The 22,682-nt window shown below is 46.6% G+C and overlaps 1 protein-coding gene across 1 annotated transcript in view; it reads right to left on the reverse strand.

The window, feature by feature from the left end:
- Positions 1-22,682, reverse strand: part of LOC139541276 (PR domain zinc finger protein 5-like) — a 54,325-nt gene that overhangs the window by 14,843 nt on the left and 16,800 nt on the right. The window contains exons 12-13 of the mRNA XM_071345738.1: positions 20,459-20,619; positions 6,734-6,827 (exon numbers count right to left, since the gene is read on the reverse strand). Coding sequence (XP_071201839.1) covers positions 6,734-6,827; positions 20,459-20,619 — 255 coding nt within the window. The remainder of the gene's footprint in view (positions 1-6,733; positions 6,828-20,458; positions 20,620-22,682) is intronic.

Consider the following 22,682-nt stretch of genomic DNA (forward strand, 5'->3'; position numbering starts at 1 on the left):
ATATATGGAAGATGAGGTAACCCATATAAATGCAAAGAAAAGAACCGTTCCAAAGGAAAATACAGTACAATACATGTAAGGAAGTATTTTGGGGTTCCACCACAGCTATGTTACTGGTTCTGAACTATTGAAGTCAAAGGCAGAATATTCCTTTCACAGAGGCTCACAGTAAGTTATTGTTAACTACACCTCAACAGTCACGACCAGGTAACACAAGGAAACACCAAGTTATGAAACTAAAGACAAAAATTCGGCTCATTTCTGGGGTAATGGAATCAGGGTATTTTGGACAGAATGAGTCCCTTCTGAACAAGAGCTGCTCCTGCTGGTGTTAATGGAGCAGATCCAGGGGGAGACGTGAAACAGCTAAATGTTAACTTAATAAAACACTGCCTTAAGAGGGATACAGATTACTCTGTGTGTGTGTCCTTGCGGGTACCAAAATCTAATTTCTCATTCATTTTGTTGTAGCATAATCTCTCTTTAGTGACTAATTATCAAAGAGAAAAAGAGAGTTTCTTTAATCAGATAGAGGAGGAATTGATGGGGAGATGTTTTGCTCTTGTATGTCATAAGGTTAATGAGCTGAGTGTCCCAGAGAGATGGAGAGTTAACATGCAGGGATGCTTATTCAATCAGAGGAACCACAACCACCCAGAGAGAGAAAGAGTACACAGCAGAGAAATATCACCCATAACAAACATTTAGCTCTGTTTGGGTCTATTTCACCACAGACACAACTTAGACAGGTTTTAAAGCTTCCAGTTGAATGTCATTCACATGTACGAGATGATGTGGTTTTGGGTTAAACACTATTCCTGTCGGTCTTCTATTACCAGACTTCATTGGGAGTGGACTAGCCCGCAAGGCTGCATCCTTTACAGATTCACTCATTTTCTGGGGAGGGAAAAAAATATATTTGTCATGTTTCAGAGTGTCAAATCTGTTTAAGTCTCCTCTAACTCAAGGGTGGGATTTTACTGGTTTGTTTTAATTTGTGTCTGTGTGTCTGCCCATTTCTTCCAACCCAGTACATTTTTATTAAAACCAGGCTAGCTATCACTTTGCTGTCCTTACAATTTTTGTATTTTTTTTTACTTAACCTTTATTTAACTAGGCAAGTCAGTTAAGAACAAAATCTTATTTACAATGACGGCCTACATCGGCCAAACCCGGACGATGCTGGGCCAATTGTGCGTCGCCCTATGGGACTCCCAATCACAGCCGGTTGTGATACAGCCTGGAATCAAACCAGGGTGTCTGTATTGACGCCTCTGGCACTGAGTGCCTTAGAACACTGCGCCACTCGGGAGACCCAAAACCCCATAAACCAGGTGTGGCCACAGAGGTAGAATGGGCACACCAGACTGTCCTGTCTTATCCATCCAACATATAGCTTGTAAAGGGTTAACAACAGGCCTCATGTACAGTGTGGAATGATCACACATTCAGAAACATGAGCAGAGAGGACAGCTCAAAATCACATCCCCGGAAAAAATCCCTGTTCAGCCTCTAGGATGCCTTTGTTGACAAACAAGAAAATCGTAATCCCAGATGTGCCATCTCTCACAGAGGAGAGAGAATCTGTCTGTTATGTAGCATAATGGGGTATCAGGTTAAGGCTGGTCCTTTCCTTGGGGAGCCCTGGAGAAGGCATTTGTGTGTTCTAATATGGTTGATACAGTGTGGTAGTGTGCTCTGACTGCCTCTGCTCTGCGGCTTGCAACGCATCCCTCTCAGTAGGAGCAGAGGAGCAGGCTGAGTATAAACTGATATAGTGTATAGACACCCACACTCTGCAAACGGAGCATTAGTCCTCACCATTGTTAACAGCAGGGTACAATGTGGTCACTATGATCAAACTTACGTAAATGTTCAGTAACATTATCCTCCTTCCACAGTTGACTGACACACAACCCCAACCCTTTGGCACCACTCACACCAAACCAGACCAGCTCTCTCTAACACACGCCTGGCGACCAGAATACCCCGAAAAGATCAGCTCAATCCTTTACAGGATACAAACATGGACCAGAACCAATAGCGATCATTTCAGGAATAATTTCCTTGAGGTGGCATGGTTCATATGAGAGGCGCTATGTCCTTTAAGTTGAACACTAATGTAACTGGAACCCATCCACTTATCATCTAGATTGTTGGGGATTATGTGGTGAGGCTGGGCTCTGTGTGGTGGAGATGGTAACTGATTTAGTATGCGCTGAAATGGGACACCAGCTCTCTGTGACCCTGGGTGTCTCTCTGCCACCCAACCCCCACTGTGCTCCTTACACCCCTTGTCTGCTAATCGATCCGTTTGGCACCCCTAACAGTGTGCCTGTGTGCCTGTGTGCCTGTGTGTGTGTGTGTGTGTGTGTGTGTGTGTGTGTGTGTGTGTGTGTGTGTGTGTGTGTGTGTGTGTGTGTGTGTGTGTGTGTGTGTGTGTGTGTGTGTGTGTGTGTGTGTGTCTGTGTGTCTGTGTGTGTGTCTGGTAAGCAGATGGTCTTGCTCGTCGCATGTCTGCCACACAGCGTTCGTGTTACGGAGAACGCTTTGTAGCTCCAGGCCCTAGTCTGAAAGACATTATCGCTGTCCATCAGAAATGTATTCCTGGCTTCCTCCAGTCCAGCAAGACACTGGCGCTCCCCGGCCCCTCTCTCTCTCTCTCTGCCTCTCTCTGCATGCCGGCAGGGGCCACTGAGGTAATGTGATATCGATCTGTTTTATCCGATAAGCAATTTGCCTTTGATCAGCCCCAGAAACACTCAACAACTTTACACTTGGCCTTGCCATTATGCCCAGGGCCTCCAAAGACTGCTCTACTTCCTCAAACATTTCTCTTAAACTGGCCCATGTGAGAGTACCTGTATCACAGAACTTCACGCCCTGCCCTCGGCTCTACCACAAACACACACACCACAATGATCCATACCTTAAAACTACCCTCACCATACACCTTTTTCAGTGGAAACTAACCTCCTTAGGCCTTAAGAGAGGAGATGAGGAGAGAAACTTGTCTCTGGGACAGACTGTACTATTAGAACCAGGGGACCTCAGATATCAACATGACATCATGTCCCTACAGGCTGACAAAAACAGAGACAAACAGCCATAAATAAGTGGTCCTTCAGTGTTTTGCAGAGGTCTGTCAGATGTACATTTGAACTGCATGTTGTGACCAGAGACACTACTGCATACTTAACAACTGTCAAGACACTGGTCTCCAGCAGAGTACATTTCCCTTAGAATTATCCATCGTTTTCAGTCCAGAAGACACAGAGCCACTCCTCGCTCTGGTCTGGAATCTCAAGGGGAACTCAAGACATCTGCTTCACTGTCTTTATAATGACAAACAGTACCATATCTTTACACACATCATGCAGAGGGATGGGTCATGGGTGGAATGACTCAAACATTTTACTTCAATTATATCTTGCACAGAGGACACCGATTTTTTAAAACTAAACTACCAATTCATCTTCATGTTTAACCAATAATTGCAAAGTTCACCATTGTAATGTACGTAGGTTGAGCCAATCATACATTTGGAACCCTAAATATTACAATTCCAGAAACGTAATCCAAAATATAAAATCTCACACAAAGAACTTCTCTGTTTAGAGACACTAAATAGTTGAACTGGGTAATTCCACAAGTGACCCTTTGCGAGCGTTAAACTATGACATTTGCTATGATGTCAGTAACACTCAGGCCACTGGGTTTTGTAAACATTTCCTTTGGCGTAAGCACCTGGGTCAACCCCAGGACTACCATATAACATCACTGCACACTGTAGAAAACTCAGTCACACTGACCAATTATCTATTTATGTTCATTTGCATTTACACCAGTTTTATGCCAAGATGAATCATCTGGTGAATTAATACTTAATATTCTCTGGAATCACCTGTAATGTCCCCACCCCCTTCCACTTTTCAATTTAGAATGGAAGGATTTCTGATTGGGACTTTCAGACATGGAGTTTGGTGGGGGATGTCCCCTGGATGCCCATGACATCACCAGCAGTACTCTGGGGAGAAGTGTCCCACCCGCTCTGTCTGCCTGGAATAATGCTTGTGAATCAATCAACAGCTAAATTCCATGTTACTATGTGTTAGCCAAACAACATCCTAAATTAATGGGATGGCCATTCACTTCCTCATAAACAGGCCACACTATTAGTGCATTCAATGGAGCACTTCGATTGTTTTTCAATTCAAAGTGTGCTATAAATTCAATTATTAGAGTTAATACATAACCTCTCCAAAATATTTTTTACAATTCTGTGATGACCAGAGTGTCCAGTGAAACAGTGATTACCAGTGTCCAGTGAAACAGTGATTACCAGTGTCCAGTGATAACTGCTCCCAGGGGGGGGGAACCTGCTGTGACAAAACCTTGCAAAGCATCCAGTGTGTTTATTGTTTATCCAGTAAATAAGTGAAGCTGTGCTGTTCCTGTGAAGGGACACTGGTAAAACAAAGAATACCAGGCTTTAACTTAGTACCATCCAGAGAGGCTGTCAACATACAGGCCTTTAACCTCAGCTGGGGGCTTCCTTTAAGGAGATTATTGACAGGGAGAGATGGCACGTTAAAGGTTTATTTACAGAACTAGCAGCCACATGAACAAAACGACACCTAGTAGTGTACAGAGACAACACAAGTCTTTCATAAATGTCTTGTTTTTTTACACAGTTTGTCTTACATGACAAGTGTCCTTCATTTTTAACTGTACTTAAGCCAAACAGACACTAGTCATGCCTCTGTCTTCCTACCTGCAGAGAGGTCAAATGCCACTAGAAGGGAGAGACTCTACCCCAATTAAAATACCCCCACTACTGGTTCAGTTCATACAGCATCATGTGTAAGCCCACACTATGCATTCCCTGTATATTTCATGCATAATGCTACACTAAGACTTCAAAGCTGTTCTGGAAAGAACAGTATGTATGCCCAACAAATAACTCCTCAATGTGAGAGAACAAAATGAGCCTTGTTGAGTTTTTTTAATGGGAATAACTCACACTTTTCCTCAACTTTCTTTACACAAGAAACAACAAAAGCTTGGTCAAGTGAGTTCTGGGCTATAGAATGAGAGGACAGATTTACAGCCAGTCAGGGTCAAGGGTCATCCCGCTGTATGCTTTCTTGGAGTGGTCTTTTCTCTCTCTTCTCTCCTTCCTCTTTTCTTTCTTTGAGGTGTCCCCTCCGCTCCCCACTGCATTCCCCCACAGCCCCGCTCTTTGGTTTATTCTATATAAATACAAACAGCCTCATCCATGTTCCACACTGCCACACACACACACGAACCAGATACACACACACTCTTTATTTTGTGCCTTGGGAACCTGTAGAGGGTGAGTAGAACTGAGCTAGCAATGAAATGGTTTCAGACTAAATCCTTACCTAAATAAGTAGGAATAGGCATTAGGTTAATAGATATTTAGTTATAGATAAATTAGCACGTTATAAAAACAGTCAAAAGGCATTTGATTGCTTAATCATAGAGCCCTGATTAGGTAGATATGACTGGAAAACGGGACATAATTCATTAAATTGGATGGTGGTCAGTGATAGTAGTGATGGTCGTGATAGTGATTGATGCACTAGTGATGATGTGTGTGCTTTGGATCTCAATGGCAGAAAAGCCCATGGAAAATATTTTGTACTAAAAAGCTGCAAACACATTCTAGAGATTAAGGGGATTGGGGAAGAGAAATCACCATTGTTTGTTGGGAGCTACGTAGCCTGAGAGGATGTATGTGGCATGACTGGAGTGACGATTCAATCTCACATACAGGGAAGACAAGAGGAGAACAGGAAAGATAGTTGGGGAAAGACAGGGGAGAGAGAATAGGAAGGATAGGTGGGGAAAGACAGAGGAGAGAGAATAGGAAGGATAGGTGGGGAAAGACAGTGGAGAGAACAGGAAAGATTGGTGGGGAAAGACAGTGGAGAGAACAGGAAAGATCGGTGGGGAAAGACAGTGGAGAGAACAGGAAAGATCGGTGGGGAAAGACATTGGAGAGAACAGGAAAGACCGGTGGGGAAAGACAGTGGAGAGAACAGGAAAGATCGGTGGGGAAAGACAGGGGAGAGAACAGGAAAGATCGGTGGGGAAAGACAGGGGAGAGAACAGGAAAGATCAGTGGGGAAAGACAGGGGAGAGAACAGGAAAGATCGGTGGGGAAAGACAGGGGAGAGAACAGGAAAGATCAGTGGGGAAAGACAGTGGAGAGAACAGGAAAGATCGGTGGGGAAAGACAGTGGAGAGAACAGGAAAGATCGGTGGGGAAAGACAGTGGAGAGAACAGGAAAGATCGGTGGGGAAAGACAGTGGAGAGAACAGGTAAGATCGGTGGGGAAAGACAGGGGAGAGTCTAAGTGGGAGAGAGGCAAGAGCCAAAAAGACAAGTAGAAGTAGAGAAATAAAAAGGGAGGGAGGGAGGGGTAGATGGAAGGAGTGTGTGACTGTGCCAGGTCTCTGCACTAGTCTGTTGGTAAGGAAACACACAGGAATGTGTAGCTCTCCAGTTCAAGGCAGTTTAATGAACATACACTGTGGGACACTGTTACCATTCTGGTAGACTGGATTGGATCTGGTAGACTGGATTGGTCGATCTCACACCGTTTTACAGTTTGTGACGTTCAATGACAGTTGATGAATTTAACCAAACAATTAGGACAATATAGTTGAATTTGTCCAAAAGAGCATTTATGGGAGGCCTACTGACCTGTATGGCTGCGGATGTGAACCCTCAAAGTTCCATTGCTGGCAAACTTCTGTCCACAATATGGGCAGATCTTCTCCTTTTCCCCTGTGTGCGTCTGGTATGGAAAAGATCAGAAAACATATTGTTTGTATTTAGGAAAGACAATTGGAACATGCAGTGGTACAACTTTGCCTCATTACAGAGCACAGTGATCACTGGTAGAGCATACCCATCACTTGGATACTATGAGCACTGATAATACACTTGGATACTAAACAAAGAAGCTCTTAAAGTCCAGTTAAATGCCCCATGGTTATATACCATTTACAAAGTATTTTTAATAAAGTGTTGGATAAATGATCAAAGATGTTTAATATACTGTATATTGTCAACAACAACAAAAAAGACTCAAAGTCGACCGCATGCAGGGTGAATTCAAGGGTGGTCTTCTGACAAATATTTGATGTCAGTCATTTAACCAGAGATCCTGTTCAGCACTGGGAGCATTTACCCCACTGAAAGACCAGACCACACTGCCCCTAGACACTGCCCCTAGACACTGTTACTAGACACTGTTACTAGACACTGCCGCTAGACACTGTCGCTAGACACTGTTACTAGACACTGTTACTAGACACTGTTACTAGACACTGCCCCTAGACACTGTTACTAGACACTGTCGCTAGACACTGTCGCTAGACACTGTCACTAGACACTGTTACTAGACACTGCCGCTAGACACTGTTACTAGACACTGTTACTAGACACTGATACTAGACACTGATACTAGACACTGTTACTAGACACTGTTACTAGACACTGTTACTAGACACTGTTACTAGACACTGCCGCTAGACACTGTTACTAGACACTGTTACTAGACACTGTTACTAGACACTGTTACTAGACACTGTTACTAGACACTGCCGCTAGACACTGTTACTAGACACTGCCGCTAGACACTGTTACTAGACACTGTTACTAGACACTGTTATTAGACACTGTTACTAGACACTGTTACTAGACACTGGTGTTCATGGGATCTCTACAGCTCTCCAATGATAATTATACAGGCTCTGAACTCTACAGCTCTCCAATGGGAACTATACAGGCTCTCCAATGAGAACTATACAGGCTCTGAACTCTACAGCTCTCCAATGAGAACTATACAGGCTCTCCAATGAGAACTATACAGGCTCTGAACTATACAGGCTCTCCAATGAGAACTGTACAGGCTCTGAACTCTACAGCTCTCCAATGGGAACTATACAGGCTCTGAACTCTACAGCTCTCCAATGGGAACTATACAGGCTCTGAACTCTACAGCTCTCCAATGAGAACTATACAGGCTCTCCAATGAGAACTATACAGGCTCTGAACTATACAGGCTCTCCAATGAGAACTATACAGGCTCTGAACTCTACAGGCTCTCCAATGAGAAGTATACAGGCTCTGAACTATACAGGCTCTCCAATGAGAACTATACAGGCTCTGAACTCTACAGCTCTCCAATGAGAACTATACAGGCTCTCCAATGAGAACTGTACAGGCTCTGAACTTTACAGCTCTCCAATGAGAACTATACAGGCTCTAAACTCTACAGGCTCTCCAATGAGAACTATACAGGCTCTGAACTCTACAGCTCTCCAATGAGAACTATACAGGCTCTCCAATGATAATTATACAGGCTCTGAACTCTACAGCTCTCCAATGAGAACTATACAGGCTCTCCAATGAGAACTGTACAGGCTCTGAACTTTACAGCTCTCCAATGAGAACTATACAGGCTCTAAACTCTACAGGCTCTCCAATGAGAACTATACAGGCTCTGAACTCTACAGGCTCTCCAATGAGAACTATACAGGCTCTCCAATGAGAACTATACAGGCTCTAAACTCTACAGGCTCTCCAATGAGAACTATACAGGCTCTGAACTCTACAGCTCTCCAAATCAAATCAAATCAAATCAAATCCAATTAATTTGTCACATACACATGTTAGCAGATGTTAATGCGAGTGTAGCGAAATGCTTGTGCTTCTAGTTCCGACAATGCAGTAATAACCAACAAGTAATCTAACCTAACAATTCCACAACTACTACCTTATACACACAAGTGTAAAGGGATAAAGAATATGTACATAAAGATATATGAATGAGTGATGGTACAGAACGGCATAGGCAAGATGCAGTAGATGGTATAGAGAACAGTATATACATATGAGATGAGTAATGTAGGGTATGTAAACATAAAGTGGCATAGTTTAAAGTGGCTAATGATACATGTATTACATAAAGATGGCAAGATGCAGTAGTACAGTATATACATATACATATGAGATGAGTAATGTAGGGTATGTAAACATTATATTAAGTGTCATTGTTTAAAGTGGCTAGTGGTACATTTTTACATCATTTCCATCAATTCCCATTATTAAAGTGGCTGGAGTTGAGTCAGTATGTTGGCAGCGGCCACTAAATGTTAGTGGTGGCTGTTTAACAGTCTGATGGCCTTGAGATAGAAGCTGTTTTTCAGTCTCTCGGTCCCTGCTTTGATGCACCTGTACTGACCTCGCCTTCTGGATGATAGCGGGGTGAACAGGCAGTGGCTTGGGTGGTTGTTGTCCTTGATGATCTTTATGGCCTTCCTGTGACATCGGGTGGTGTAGGTGTCCTGGAGGGCAGGTAGTTTGCCCCCGGTGATGTGTTGTGCAGACCTCACTACCCTCTGGAGAGCCTTACGGTTGTGGGCGGAGCAGTTGCCGTACCAGGCGGTGATACAGCCCGACAGGATGCTCTCGATTGTGCATCTGTAGAACTTTGTGAGTGCTTTTGGTGACAAGCCGAATTTCTTCAGCCTCCTGAGGTTGAAGAGGCGCTGCTGCGCCTTCTTCACAACGCTGTCTGTGTGGGTGGACCAATTCAGTTTGTCCGTGATGTGTACACCGAGGAACTTAAAACTTTCCACCTTCTCCACTACTGTCCCGTCGATGTGGATAGGGGGGTGCTCCCTCTGCTGTTTCCTGAAGTCCACAATCATCTCCTTTGTTTTGTTGACGTTGAGTGTGAGGTTATTTTCCTGACACCACACTCCGAGGGCCCTCACCTCCTCCCTGTAGGCCGTCTCGTCGTTGTTGGTAATCAAGCCTACCACTGTAGTGTCGTCCGCAAACTTGATGATTGAGTTGGAGGCGTGCATGGCCACGCAGTCGTGGGTGAACAGGGAGTACAGGAGAGGGCTCAGAACGCACCCTTGTGGGGCCCCAGTGTTGAGGATCAGCGGGGTGGAGATGTTGTTACCTACCCTCACCACCTGGGGGCGGCCTGTCAGGAAGTCCAGGACCCAGTTGCACAGGGCGGGGTCGAGACCCAGGGTCTCGAGCTTGATGACGAGTTTGGAGGGTACTATGGCGTTAAATGCTGAGCTGTAGTCGATGAACAGCATTCTCACATAGGTATTCCTCTTGTCCAGATGGGTTAGGGCAGTGTGCAGTGTGGTTGCGATTGCGTCGTCTGTGGACCTATTGGGTCGGTAAGCAAATTGGAGTGGGTCTAGGGTGTCAGGTAGGGTGGAGGTGATATGGTCCTTGACTAGTCTCTCAAAGCACTTCATGATGACGGAAGTGAGTGCTACGGGGCAGTAGTCGTTTAGCTCAGTTACCTTAGCTTTCTTGGGAACAGGAACAATGGTGGCCCTCTTGAAGCATGTGGGAACAGCAGACTGGGATAAGGATTGATTGAATATGTCCTTAAACACACCAGCCAGCTGGTCTGCGCATGCTCTGAGGACGCGGCTGGGAATGCCGTCTGGGCCTTCAGCCGTGCGAGGGTTAACACGTTTAAATGTTTTACTCACCTCGGCTGCAGTGAAGGAGAGCCCGCAGGTTTTGGTAGCGGGCCGTGTCAGTGGCACTGTATTGTCCTCAAAGCGAGCAAAAAAGTTATTTAGCCTGTCTGGGAGCAAGACATCCTGGTCCGCGACGGGGCTGGTTTTCTTTTTGTAATCCGTGATTGACTGTAGACCCTGCCACATACCTCTTGTGTCTGAGCTGTTGAATTGCGACTCTACTTTGTCTCTATACTGGGACTTAGCTTGTTTGATTGCCAATGAGAACTATACAGGCTCTGAACTCTACAGGCTCTCCAATGAGAACTATACAGGCTCTCCAATGAGAACTGTACAGGCTCTGAACTCTACAGCTCTCCAATGAGAACTATACAGGCTCTGAACTCTACAGGCTCTCCAATGAGAACTATACAGGCTCTGAACTCTACAGGCTCTCCAATGAGAACTATACAGGCTCTGAACTCTACAGGCTCTCCATTGAGAACTATACAGGCTCTGAACTCTACAGGCTCTCCAATGAGAACTATACAGGCTCTGAACTCTACAGGCTCTCCATTGAGAACTATACAGGCTCTGAACTCTACAGCTCTCCAATGAGAACTATACAGGCTCTGAACTCTACAGGCTCTCCAATGAGAACTATACAGGCTCTGAACTCTACAGGCTCTCCAATGAGAACTATACAGGCTCTGAACTCTACAGGCTCTCCAATGAGAACTATACAGGCTCTGAACTCTACAGGCTCTACATTGAGAACTATACAGGCTCTGAACTCTACAGGCTCTCCATTGAGAACTATACAGGCTCTGAACTCTACAGGCTCTCCATTGAGAACTATACAGGCTCTGAACTCTACAGGCTCTCCATTGAGAACTATACAGGCTCTCCAATGAGAACTATACAGGCTCTGAACTCTACAGGCTCTCCATTGAGAACTATACAGGCTCTCCAATGAGAACTGTACAGGCTCTGAACTCTACAGCTCTCCAATGAGAACTATACAGGCTCTCCAATGAGAACTGTACAGGCTCTGAACTCTACAGCTCTCCAATGAGAACTATACAGGCTCTGAACTCTACAGCTCTCCAATGAGAACTGTACAGGCTCTGAACTCTACAATCAATAAATCAATCAATCAAATGTATTTATAAAGCCCTTCTTAAATCAGCTGATGTCACAAAGTGCCGTACAGAAACCAGCCTAAAACCCCAAACAGCAAGCAATGCAGGTGTAGAAGCACAGTGGCTAGGAAGAACTCCCTAGAAAGGCCAGAACCTAAGAAACCTAGAGAGGAACCAGGCTATGAGGGGTGGCCAGTCCTCTTCTGGCTGTGCCGGGTGGAGATTATAACATGGCCAAGATGTTCAAATGTTCATAGATGACCAGCAGGGTCAAATAATAATACAGGCTCTCCAATGGGAACTATACAGGCTCTGAACTCTACAGGCTCTCCAATGAGAACTATACAGGCTCTGAACTCTACAGGCTCTACATGGGAACCCTACAGGCTCTGAACTCTACAGGCTCTACATGGGAACCCTACAGGCTCTGAACTCTACAGGCTCTCCAATGAGAACTATACAGGCTCTGAACTCTACAGGCTCTACATGGGAACCCTACAGGCTCTGAACTCTACAGGCTCTACATGGGAACCCTACAGGCTCTGAACTCTACAGGCTCTCCAATGAGAACTATACAGGCTCTGAACTCTACAGGCTCTACATGGGAACCCTACAGGCTCTGAACTCTACAGGCTCTACATGGGAACCCTACAGGCTGACTAGTGGTTTCAATGAAGTCTTTCTCCTGGAAGCTGGATTAAAGAATCCAAACGATGCAGGCCTCTCATTAGAGTCAAAGAGCCAGGAGGGTGAGGGGCAGGGTGGAGACCAGATAGATCTGCTCTGCTTGCATTCCTCTCCTCCTCCCTCTCATCCCGCTTTCTCTCCTTGCTCCTCAAACACACTCAGGTCAGTCTTTTCTCTGAGCTCCAGACTGGGGGGCACTATATGTACGCACAAAGGAGAATGTGTACAAAGAGAGGAGTGTGCTGCACCCCCCAGCAAGCCTAAATGTTCTCACCCTCGTTCTCCTTCATTCTCCTTCACTCCCTCTCTTTCTTACTCTCTACTGAAAGGTAGGTATGTTGTGAATTCTGCTGCTGGCCTGATGTCAATTCCACAGAATAAACACAAGTTTAAGGAGCTGAAATGCTGAGTGACAGTTTAAACAGCAGTACAACAATATAGACAGGAGTACCCCCTTTCTATCCTCTTCTCTCCATCCCCCATCACCCCCTGCATCCCACGCCACCGGCGTTATGTTACATAAGTCCTTCATTCTCCCTCTCTCACACACACAGACAGATGTCTTCCAGATGCCTCAATGTACAATTGTTTGGTTTGTTGTTTGTAGGACAAGGAGAAATATCACTGGTATTCTTACTTCATAAAAGGCTTCATATAGTTTTCCCTATGGAACATTATGTTCCAAAACAAAACTTTTCAAGGTATTGGGGTTAGACATAATCATTAAACCATCCTTGTAATATTGATGTGACATTAATAACTTGGCTAAAACCGCTGTCATTTCTTCACACACAGAACAAAAACAATATACCGGTACTGTACATTTTACCATTTTACATTTTAGTAATTTAGCAGATGCTCTTATCCAGAATTAGTACATTCATATTTCGATAGCTAGGTGGGACAACCACATATCACAGTCATAATAAGTATCTTTTTTCTCAATGAAGTAGCTATCAGCAAAGTCAGAGATAGTAGAAAGGGGGGGGTTAAGATACTCTTTGAAGAGGTAGAGTTTCAGGTGCTTTCAGAAGATGTGCAGGGACTCTGCTACCCTCCCATAGTGCCAAAAGGCTAGAGGTGGCAGACCGGAGTGCTCGGGTTGGGGTGTAGGGTTTGAGCAGAGCCTGAAGGTAGGGAGGTGCAGTTCCTCTTGCTGCTCTGTAGGTAAGTACCATGGTCTTGTAGTGGATGTGAGCTTCTACTGGAAGCCAGTGGTGTGTGAGGAAGGAGCAGGGTGACATGGGAGGAGCGAGGTGACATGGGAGGAGCGGGGTGACATGAGAGGAGCGGGGTGACATGGGAGGAGCGGGGTGACATGGGAGGAGCGGGGTGACATGGGAGGAGCGGGGTGACATGAGAGGAGCGGGGTGACATGAGAGGAGCGGGGTGACATGGGAGGAGCGGGGTGACATGGGAGGAGCGGGGTGACATGGGAGGAGCGGGGTGACATGAGAGGAGCGGGGTGACATGGGAGGAGCGGGGTGACATGAGAGGAGTGGGGTGACATGAGAGGAGCGGGGTGACATGGGAGGAGCGGGGTGACATGAGAGGAGCGGGGTGACATGGGAGGAGCGGGGTACATGGGAGGAGCGGGGTGACATGGGAGGAGCGGGGTGACATGGGAGGAGCGGGGTGACATGGGAGGAGCGGGGTGACATGGGAGGAGCGGGGTGACATGAGAGGAGCGGGGTGACATGGGAGGAGCGGGGTGACATGAGAGGAGCGGGGTGACATGGGAAGAGCGGGGTCACATGGGAGGAGCGGGGTGACATGAGAGGAGCGGGGTGACATGGGAGGAGCGGGGTGACATGAGAGGAGCGGGGTGACATGGGAGGAGCGGGGTGACATGAGAGGAGTGGGGTGACATGAGAGGAGCGGGGTGACATGGGAGGAGCGGGGTGACATGAGAGGAGCGGGGTGACATGGGAGGAGCGGGGTCACATGGGAGGAGCGGGGTGACATGGGAGGAGCGGGGTGACATGGGAGGAGCGGGGTGACATGGGAGGAGCGGGGTGACATGGGAGGAGCGGGGTGACATGGGAGGAGCGGGGTGACATGAGAGGAGCGGGGTGACATGGGAAGAGCGGGGTCACATGGGAGGAGCGGGGTGACATGAGAGGAGCGGGGTGACATGGGAGGAGCGGGGTGACATGAGAGGAGCGGGGTGACATGAGAGGAGCGGGGTGACATGAGAGGAGCGGGGTGACATGGGAGGAGCGGGGTGACATGGGAGGAGCGGGGTGACATGGGAGGAGCGGGGTGACATGGGAGGAGCGGGATGACATGGGAGGAGCGGGGTGACATGGGAGGAGCGGGGTGACATGAGAGGAGCGGGGTGACATGGGAGGAGCGGGGTGACATGAGAGGAGCGGGGTGACATGGGAGGAGCGGGGTGACATGGGAGGAGCGGGGTGACATGAGAGGAGCGGGGTGACATGAGAGGAGCGGGGTGACATGGGAGGAGCGGGGTGACATGGGAGGAGCGGGGTGACATGGGAGGAGCGGGGTGACATGAGACATGAGAGGAGCGGGGTGACATGGGAGGAGCGGGGTGACATGAGACATGAGAGGAGCGGGGTGACATGGGAGGAGCGGGGTGACATGGGAGGAGCGGGGTGACATGGGAGGAGCGGGGTGACATGGGAGGAGCGGGGTGACATGAGAGGAGCGGGGTCACATGGAAGGAGCGGGGTGACATGAGAGGAGCGGGGTGACATGGGAGGAGCGGGGTGACATGGGAGGAGCGGGGTGACATGAGAGGAGCGGGGTGACATGAGAGGAGCGGGGTGACATGGGAGGAGCGGGGTGACATGGGAGAACTTGGGATGGTTACAGCGTTCTGGATAAATTGCAGCGGTTTGACGGCACAAGCGGGGAGCCCAGCCAGACGGGAGATGACAAGTGCCTGGATTAGGACCTGCGCCACTTCCTGTGTGAGGAAAGGTTGTACTCTACGGATGTTGTACGTTGTACCTGCAGGAGCGAGTCACTGCTTTAATGTTTGCAGAGCGTTAACGACAGGGTGTTGTCCAGGGCCACGCCAAGGATCTTTGCACTCTGGAAGGGCGACACTGTGGAGTTGTCAACTGTGATGGAGAGGTCTTTGAGCGGGCAGGTCCTTCCCCAGGAGGAAGAGCAGCTCCGTCTTGTTGAGGTTGAACTTGAGGTGGTGGGCCGACATCCAAGCTGAGATATCTGCCAGGTACGCAGAGATGCATGTTGCCACCTGGGTGTCAGAAGGGGGAAGCCGAAAAGTAGGTGAGTGTCATCCGCATAGCAATGATAGAAGAGACCATGTGAGGATATGACAGAACCGAGGGACTTGGTGTAGAGAGAAGAGGAAAGGACCAAGAGACCTGGGAAACACCAGTAGTGAGGAGACTACGTGGTGCAGACACAGATCCTCTCCATGTCACCTGGTAGGAGCAGCCTGCCTGGTAGGATGCAATCCAAGAAAGTGCAGAGCCTGAGACACCCAGCCCTGAGGGTGGAGAGGAGGATCTGATGGTTCACAGTGTTGACGGCACACACTGCATGGCAGAGAGAGAGAAAACACATGCTCCATGTAGGGGAGACCCGGGGGCAATTGTTAAACCTTGAATTTCTCCACATAAACAAGCTAGAGTGATGAAAGTCTATCATTACATGTCCATTCAGGTTCCCTCCCGGCTCTCACTATGTGCACCTTTTATCGGCAAATGTTTGTTCTAGTTCTTTTGACCAGCTGTATTTTTCTTTTACTGTCCTGAGCATTAATGTTCAAGAATTCAAACTAGCATCATTTTTATCACTATACTGTATGTTGACTAAACATTGACATGTGTCATGTGTCCTCACTGGAGGCTTCGTGCCATGGATCATCACTGGAGGCTTCTTGCCGTGGATCATCACTGGAGGCTTCGTGCCGTGGATCATCACTGGAGGCTTCTTGCCATGGATCATCACTGGAGGCTTCTTGCCATGGATCATCACTGGAGGCTTCTTGCCATGGATCATCACTGGAGGCTTCGGAATGGAGGGACACACAGGAGGCCTGGCTCTGGGAGCAGGCACAGGACTCACCATGCTGGGAAGACATACAGGAGGCCTGGTTCTGGGAGCGGGCACAGGATACACTGGGCCGTGGAGGCGCACTGGAGGTCTCGAGCGTAGAGCCTGCACAACCCATCCTGGCTGGATGGTTACTTTGGCACGGCACGTGTGGGGCGCAGGCACAGGACACACTGGGCTGTGCAGATGCACCGGAGACACAGTGCGCAGAGCCGGCACAGGATATCCTGGGCCGTAGAGACGTACTGGCGGCCAGATGCGCTGAGCCGGCACCCTCCGACCTGGCTGGATGCCCACTCTAGCCCGGCTGATTCGGGGAGCTGGAAGGTAGTGCAACGGGCTGTGAACACGCACTGGAGACACCGTGCGCTCCACCGCATAACACGGTGCCTGACCAGTACGACGCTCGCCACGGTAAGCACGGGGAGTTGGCTCAGGTCTATAACCCGCCAATCTCCCCATGTGCCCTCCCCAAAAAGAAATTGGGGTGCTGCCTCTCGGGCTTCCTTGTTAGCCGTGTTCCCTCGTAACGATGGGCCCCTTTACCAGCTGCCTCCGCCTTCCTGGCTGCTTCCACCTGTTCCCATGGAAGGTGATCCCTTCCGGCCAGGATCTCCTCCCATGTCCAGGATCCTTTGCCGTCCAGGATGTCATCCCATGTCCAGTCCTCCTTTTTACCACGCTGGTTGGTCCTTTTGTGGTGGGTAGTTCTGTCACGGCCGATGAAAGAAGTGGACCAAGGTGCAGCGTGGTAAGCGTACATTTTCCGTTTTATTTAAAATGTCGCCAACAAAACAACAAACGAAAGAAACAACCGTGAAGCTTACAGGGCATTAGTGCCATAAACAAAGTTAATTACCCACAACGAAAGGAGGGAAAAAGGGCTACCTAAGTATGGTTCCCAATCAGAGACAACGATAGACAGCTGTCCCTGATTGAGAACCATACCCGGCCAAAACATAGAAATAAAGAAACATAGAAAACAAAACATAGAATGCCCACCCTAAATCACACCTGACCAAACCAAATAGAGACATAAAAAGGCTCTCTAAGGTCAGGGCGTGACAACATGATTGACATGTGTCACTATTGTGGCACATGAGGTGTTGTCATGGCTGCTGGGTTGGGGGCAATTGTAACGCGGTGTTAAAATGAACCTGAGCCAAGCAGACAAATTATGCTTTAAAAAATAAATAAAAATACTTTAGGATTGTATGAATTACACATTCATTATACAAAAACTAACTTTAGCCTTGGGGTCCTGTAGAGTGCCAAAGAAGTTGTAAACAGATATCGCTGAGCACCATCAAAATATTCAAATGTTCTGAGGAACCCAATGGCCATGCGCAAACAGGGGTGTTACTGTAAATATTGGCTCAGTTGGTAGAGCATGGCGCTTGCAACGCCAGGGTTGTGGGTTCATTCCCCACGGGGGGACCAGGATGAATATGTATGAACTTTCCAATTTGTAAGTCGCTCTGGATAAGAGCGTCAGCTAAATGACTTAAATGTAAATGTAAATGTTACGTACATATAAATAATAATATTTCTTGCAAAATCATTACATATGTCTATGATAATTCATAAACATGAATGTTTTTGAAGTTAAGTCTTTTTTGGTGTTTATTTTTTAGGTGTTACATTTGGCCCCAGCCCTTGGCAAATGTAACGTCTGGACTTTTCAGACTAAAATCAATAATGTTATCTGACTGCTTCATGTACAGACCTATAAATGGTATGAATTTGTAAGTTTCTTATATCAAAAAAATGACTGGCCTAAAATACAAAGCATTTTACAATTGTCCCCGGTCTCCCCTATACACAACTCTGACTTTAAGAATAATGTTTACGCCAATTGCAGGATGTTCTGAGAGGAAGACTAAACTAGGGCTGCCAGAGAAACACATCATTACTGTTGATGTTCAGATCAACCTGTCAGTGGAAAGGACACTCAGACAGCACCTGGAGGAAAATAAACTCAGATGACAGGAACAAGACGATCCTTACTCTCCTGTCATGAGCAGAATAGAAAATGGAGGATAAAGACTGTGCTCTCTACAGTGTGGTACACCACACAATGCACCATGTACTCAGTATCTTTCCCGTCTGAGACGGCACCCTATTTCTTATATAGTGCACTACTTTTGACCAGGGCCTGGCCAAAAGTAGTGCACTATATAGGACAAAGGGTTCCATTTGGGACACCTGGTGTTCAGTCCCAGCCAGGTCTCTTGGGCTCAGCCACCTGTCTTTAACGGGCCGCCCCCAGGTGGTGAGGGTAGGCAACAACATCTCCACCCCGCTGATCCTCAACACTGGGGCCCCACAAGGGTGCGTTCTGAGACCTCTTCTGTACTCCCTGTTCACCCACGACTGCGTGGCCATGCACGCCTCCAACTCAATCATCAAGTGGTAGGCTTGATAACCAACAACGACGAGACGGCCTCTTCAACCTCAGGAGGCTGAAGAAATTCGGCTTGTCACCAAAAGCACTCACAAACTTTTACAGAGGCACAATCGAGAGCATCCTGTCGGGCTGTATCACCGCCTGGTACGGAAACTGCTCCTCCCACAACCGTAAGGCTCTCCAGAGGGTAGTGAGGTCTGCACAACGCATCACCGGGGGCAAACTACCTGCCCTCCAGGACACCTACACCACCCGATGTCACAGGAAGGCCATAAAGATCATCAAGGACAACAACCACCCGAGCCACTGCCTGTTCACCCCGCTATCATCCAGAAGGCGAGGTCAGTACAGGTGCATCAAAGCGGGGACCGAGAGACTGAAAAACAGCTTCTATCTCAAGGCCATCAGACTGTTAAACAGCCACGACTAACATTGAGTGGCTGCTGCCAACATACTGACTCAACTCCAGCCACTTTAATAATGGAAAGATGTATGTAAAAAATGTATCACTAGCCACTTTAAACAATGCCACTAAATATAATGTTTACATATCCTACATTACTCATCTCATATGTATATACTGTACTCTATACCATCTACTGCATCTTGCCATCTTCATGTAATACATGTATCACTAGCCACTTTAAACAATGCCACTTTTATATGTTTACATACCCTACATTACTCATCTCATATGTATATACTGTACTCTATACCATCTACTGCATCTTGCCATCTTCATGTAATACATGTACCACTAGCCACTTTAAACAATGCCACTTTTATATGTTTACATACCCTACATTACTCATCTCATATGTATATACTGTACTCGATACCATCTACTGCATCTTGCCTATGCCGTTCTGTACCATCACTCATTCATATATTTTTATGTACATATTCTTTATCCCTTTACACTTGTGCGTATAAGGTAGTTGTTGTGAAATTGTTAGGTTACTCGTTGGTTATTACTGCATTGTCGGAACTAGAAGCACAAGCATTTCACTACACTCGCATTAACATCTGCTAACCATGTGTATGTGACAAATAAAATTTGATGTGATTTGATGTAATCACTGCCAGAGCAGAGCTCTCTCTCAGAAGTCCACAGTTTCTGAACATCGACAGACCGGAGAGAGACAACTCATGTGCCTGTCTGTCTTCAGTCCTACTGTACTAAGGCCATGTTATGTTTTAGTCTTTCTGTGGCAAGAAACATTTTGGTCTCAATCTGATCAATAACCCAAGCGGACAATGTTATATTGAGGATGGTAATCTGCTCTGGGATCTGTCCTGTGCTTTGAAACCCTGTGGAGCTAATGGACTAAATGCCATGTGTCATTTACAAACAGAGACCGGATGATTCCTGGGCTGCATGGGGAACAATGGCGGAGGCTGACTATATACTGTAGCCTAGTTCCTAAGAGAGATAACAAGAGAACAGCAATCTCACTTTCCTATACTTTCCTTTAACTTTCAAAGGACAATCATACATATAATTCTTTTTTGAAAAAGCACACACACACATATACAGGATAAGTATTTGAAAGAGGATTTTCTCTGGGAAAGATTGACAATGTCTGGACTGGGCTCTACAGTGTGTCAGACTGGCTGGGATTGCTGAACTCACCTTCTTGTGGCTCTTGAGAACAGAGGGGGTGACGAAGGCCTTCTCACACAGGTCACACTTGTACTTCTTGTGTCCGTCGTGCACCACCTGGATGTGCACGTTGAGCGTGTCTTTTCTCTTGAAGGTGGCATCACATTGGTCACACTTAAATGTCCTCTCACCTGGAGAAGTGACAAAAGATGACAGTAAAGAAAGAGACACTTTCCAAGTCTCTTTTCTGCACCGTCTTATTTTCTAGGGAGGAGAAGAGATGGATCCATTATTCTGCTTCTAAAAACAGAACTATCCCTCACAGTAGGACTGAAAACTACTTCTACGGGATAAATGTATGGGCTAAAGAACATTGTGTGTTATGGTGCTGCTCCCTACAATGTTATTTTCATTCTGGACAGTACTTATTTGTTTACCTTTTTCTAAAATGACACTCATTTGACACCCTAGTAACACAGATTGCAGGAGAGGACAGAAACAGACGGACACTGAACATACACAGCTGCCTGCTCTTTGAATGGGTCTCCTATTTAACAGCAATAAAAAAAAAATGCAACTAGCACTTAACTTATTCATTCATTTAAAAACATAAAAAACACCAGACATCACTCTGACATTAAACAAAAGCAGAACTCTCAGCTGTTCCCAACGAGAGCCATATAAACTACAGCATGATGTTATTCCTCACGCCTTAACTCAGTGACTCCATACAACAGAGACTATTGTTGAGAAGTGCTTTACAGGGGGATCAGTGGGTTGGATAGTGTGTGTTTGCTTGGCAGAGTGAGTATTGGCTCCAAACGTGTGTTAATTCTCCCATTACGAAGAACGAACATGATGGTCAGAACAATAAAGTGGGACACAAGTAGACGCCTGTGTCCGTTAACGCTCTAGTGGTCCAATAAAAACCTTCCAACCATGAATATTCATGTCAGGGACTCCTTTAAATACTGGCTTCATTAATGCTGAGGTTTTAAGTCATTCACAAACATGATTGATTATGAGAAGAGATGAAGGGCTATTGTTCATTCAATAAAGCCTTCAGAAACACACACGGATACTCAAACACACACACACACACACACGGATACTAAAACACACACACACACACACACACACACGCACCCCGAGGATCATAACACACACTGAGTGCTTACCACTGAGTGACATTTGACCCTACGTAAAGGTGTAATCTTTATTTCAAGTGAAAATGATGATAGCTGTTCTTCATTTTCTCACAGCGGAACACACGAGTGGACAGAGACATCACATAAACACACAAACAAAAACACAGAGATTTAGTCTCTTTCTCTCTGTATATATACTTAACAAAAATATAAACAACATGTAAAGTGTTGATCCTATGTTTCATGAGCTGATGTAAAATATCCCAGAAATGTTCTATATGCACAAAAAGCTTATTTCTCTCAAATGTTGTTTACAAATTTGTTTACGTCCCTGTTAGTGATCAGTTCTCCTTTGCCAAGATAATCCAGCCACCTGACAGGTGTGGCATATCAATATGCTAATAAAACAGCATGATCATTAAACAGGTGCGCACATTGTGCTGGGGACAATAAAAGGCCACTCTAAAATGTGCAATTTTGTCACACAACACAATAGCGTGCAATTGCTGACTGCAGGACTGTCCACCAGGGATGTTGCCAGATAATGTAATGTTCATTTCTCTACCATAAACCGGCTCTAACGTTGTTTGAGAGAATTTGGCAAAATGTCCGACCGGCCTCATAACCACATGTAACCACGCCAGCCCAGGACCTCCACATCCGGCTTCTTCACCTGCGGGAATATCTGAGACCAGCCACCCGGACAGATGATGAAAATGAGGAGTATTTCTGTCTGTAATAAAGGCCTTTTGTGGGAAAACTCATTCTGATTGGCTGGACCTGGCTCCCCAGACTTTACCATACTTTTTCCCCACATGCTGTTTCTCTTATTCTCTTTTCTCTCTCTCTCACACACACACACACACACACACACACACACACACACACACACACACACACACACACACACACACACACACACACACACACACACACACACACACACACACACACACACACACACACACACACACACACACACACACACACACACACACACACACACACACACACACACACACACGATACATAATACCAGTCTCAGCCTCATGGCCCAGTATCCTAGTGATTTGTGTGAATAGTGATCTGTCTCCAGAGACACAAGC

Source organism: Salvelinus alpinus, chromosome 16, assembly GCF_045679555.1.
Source record: "Salvelinus alpinus chromosome 16, SLU_Salpinus.1, whole genome shotgun sequence".
NCBI lineage: Eukaryota > Metazoa > Chordata > Actinopteri > Salmoniformes > Salmonidae > Salvelinus > Salvelinus alpinus.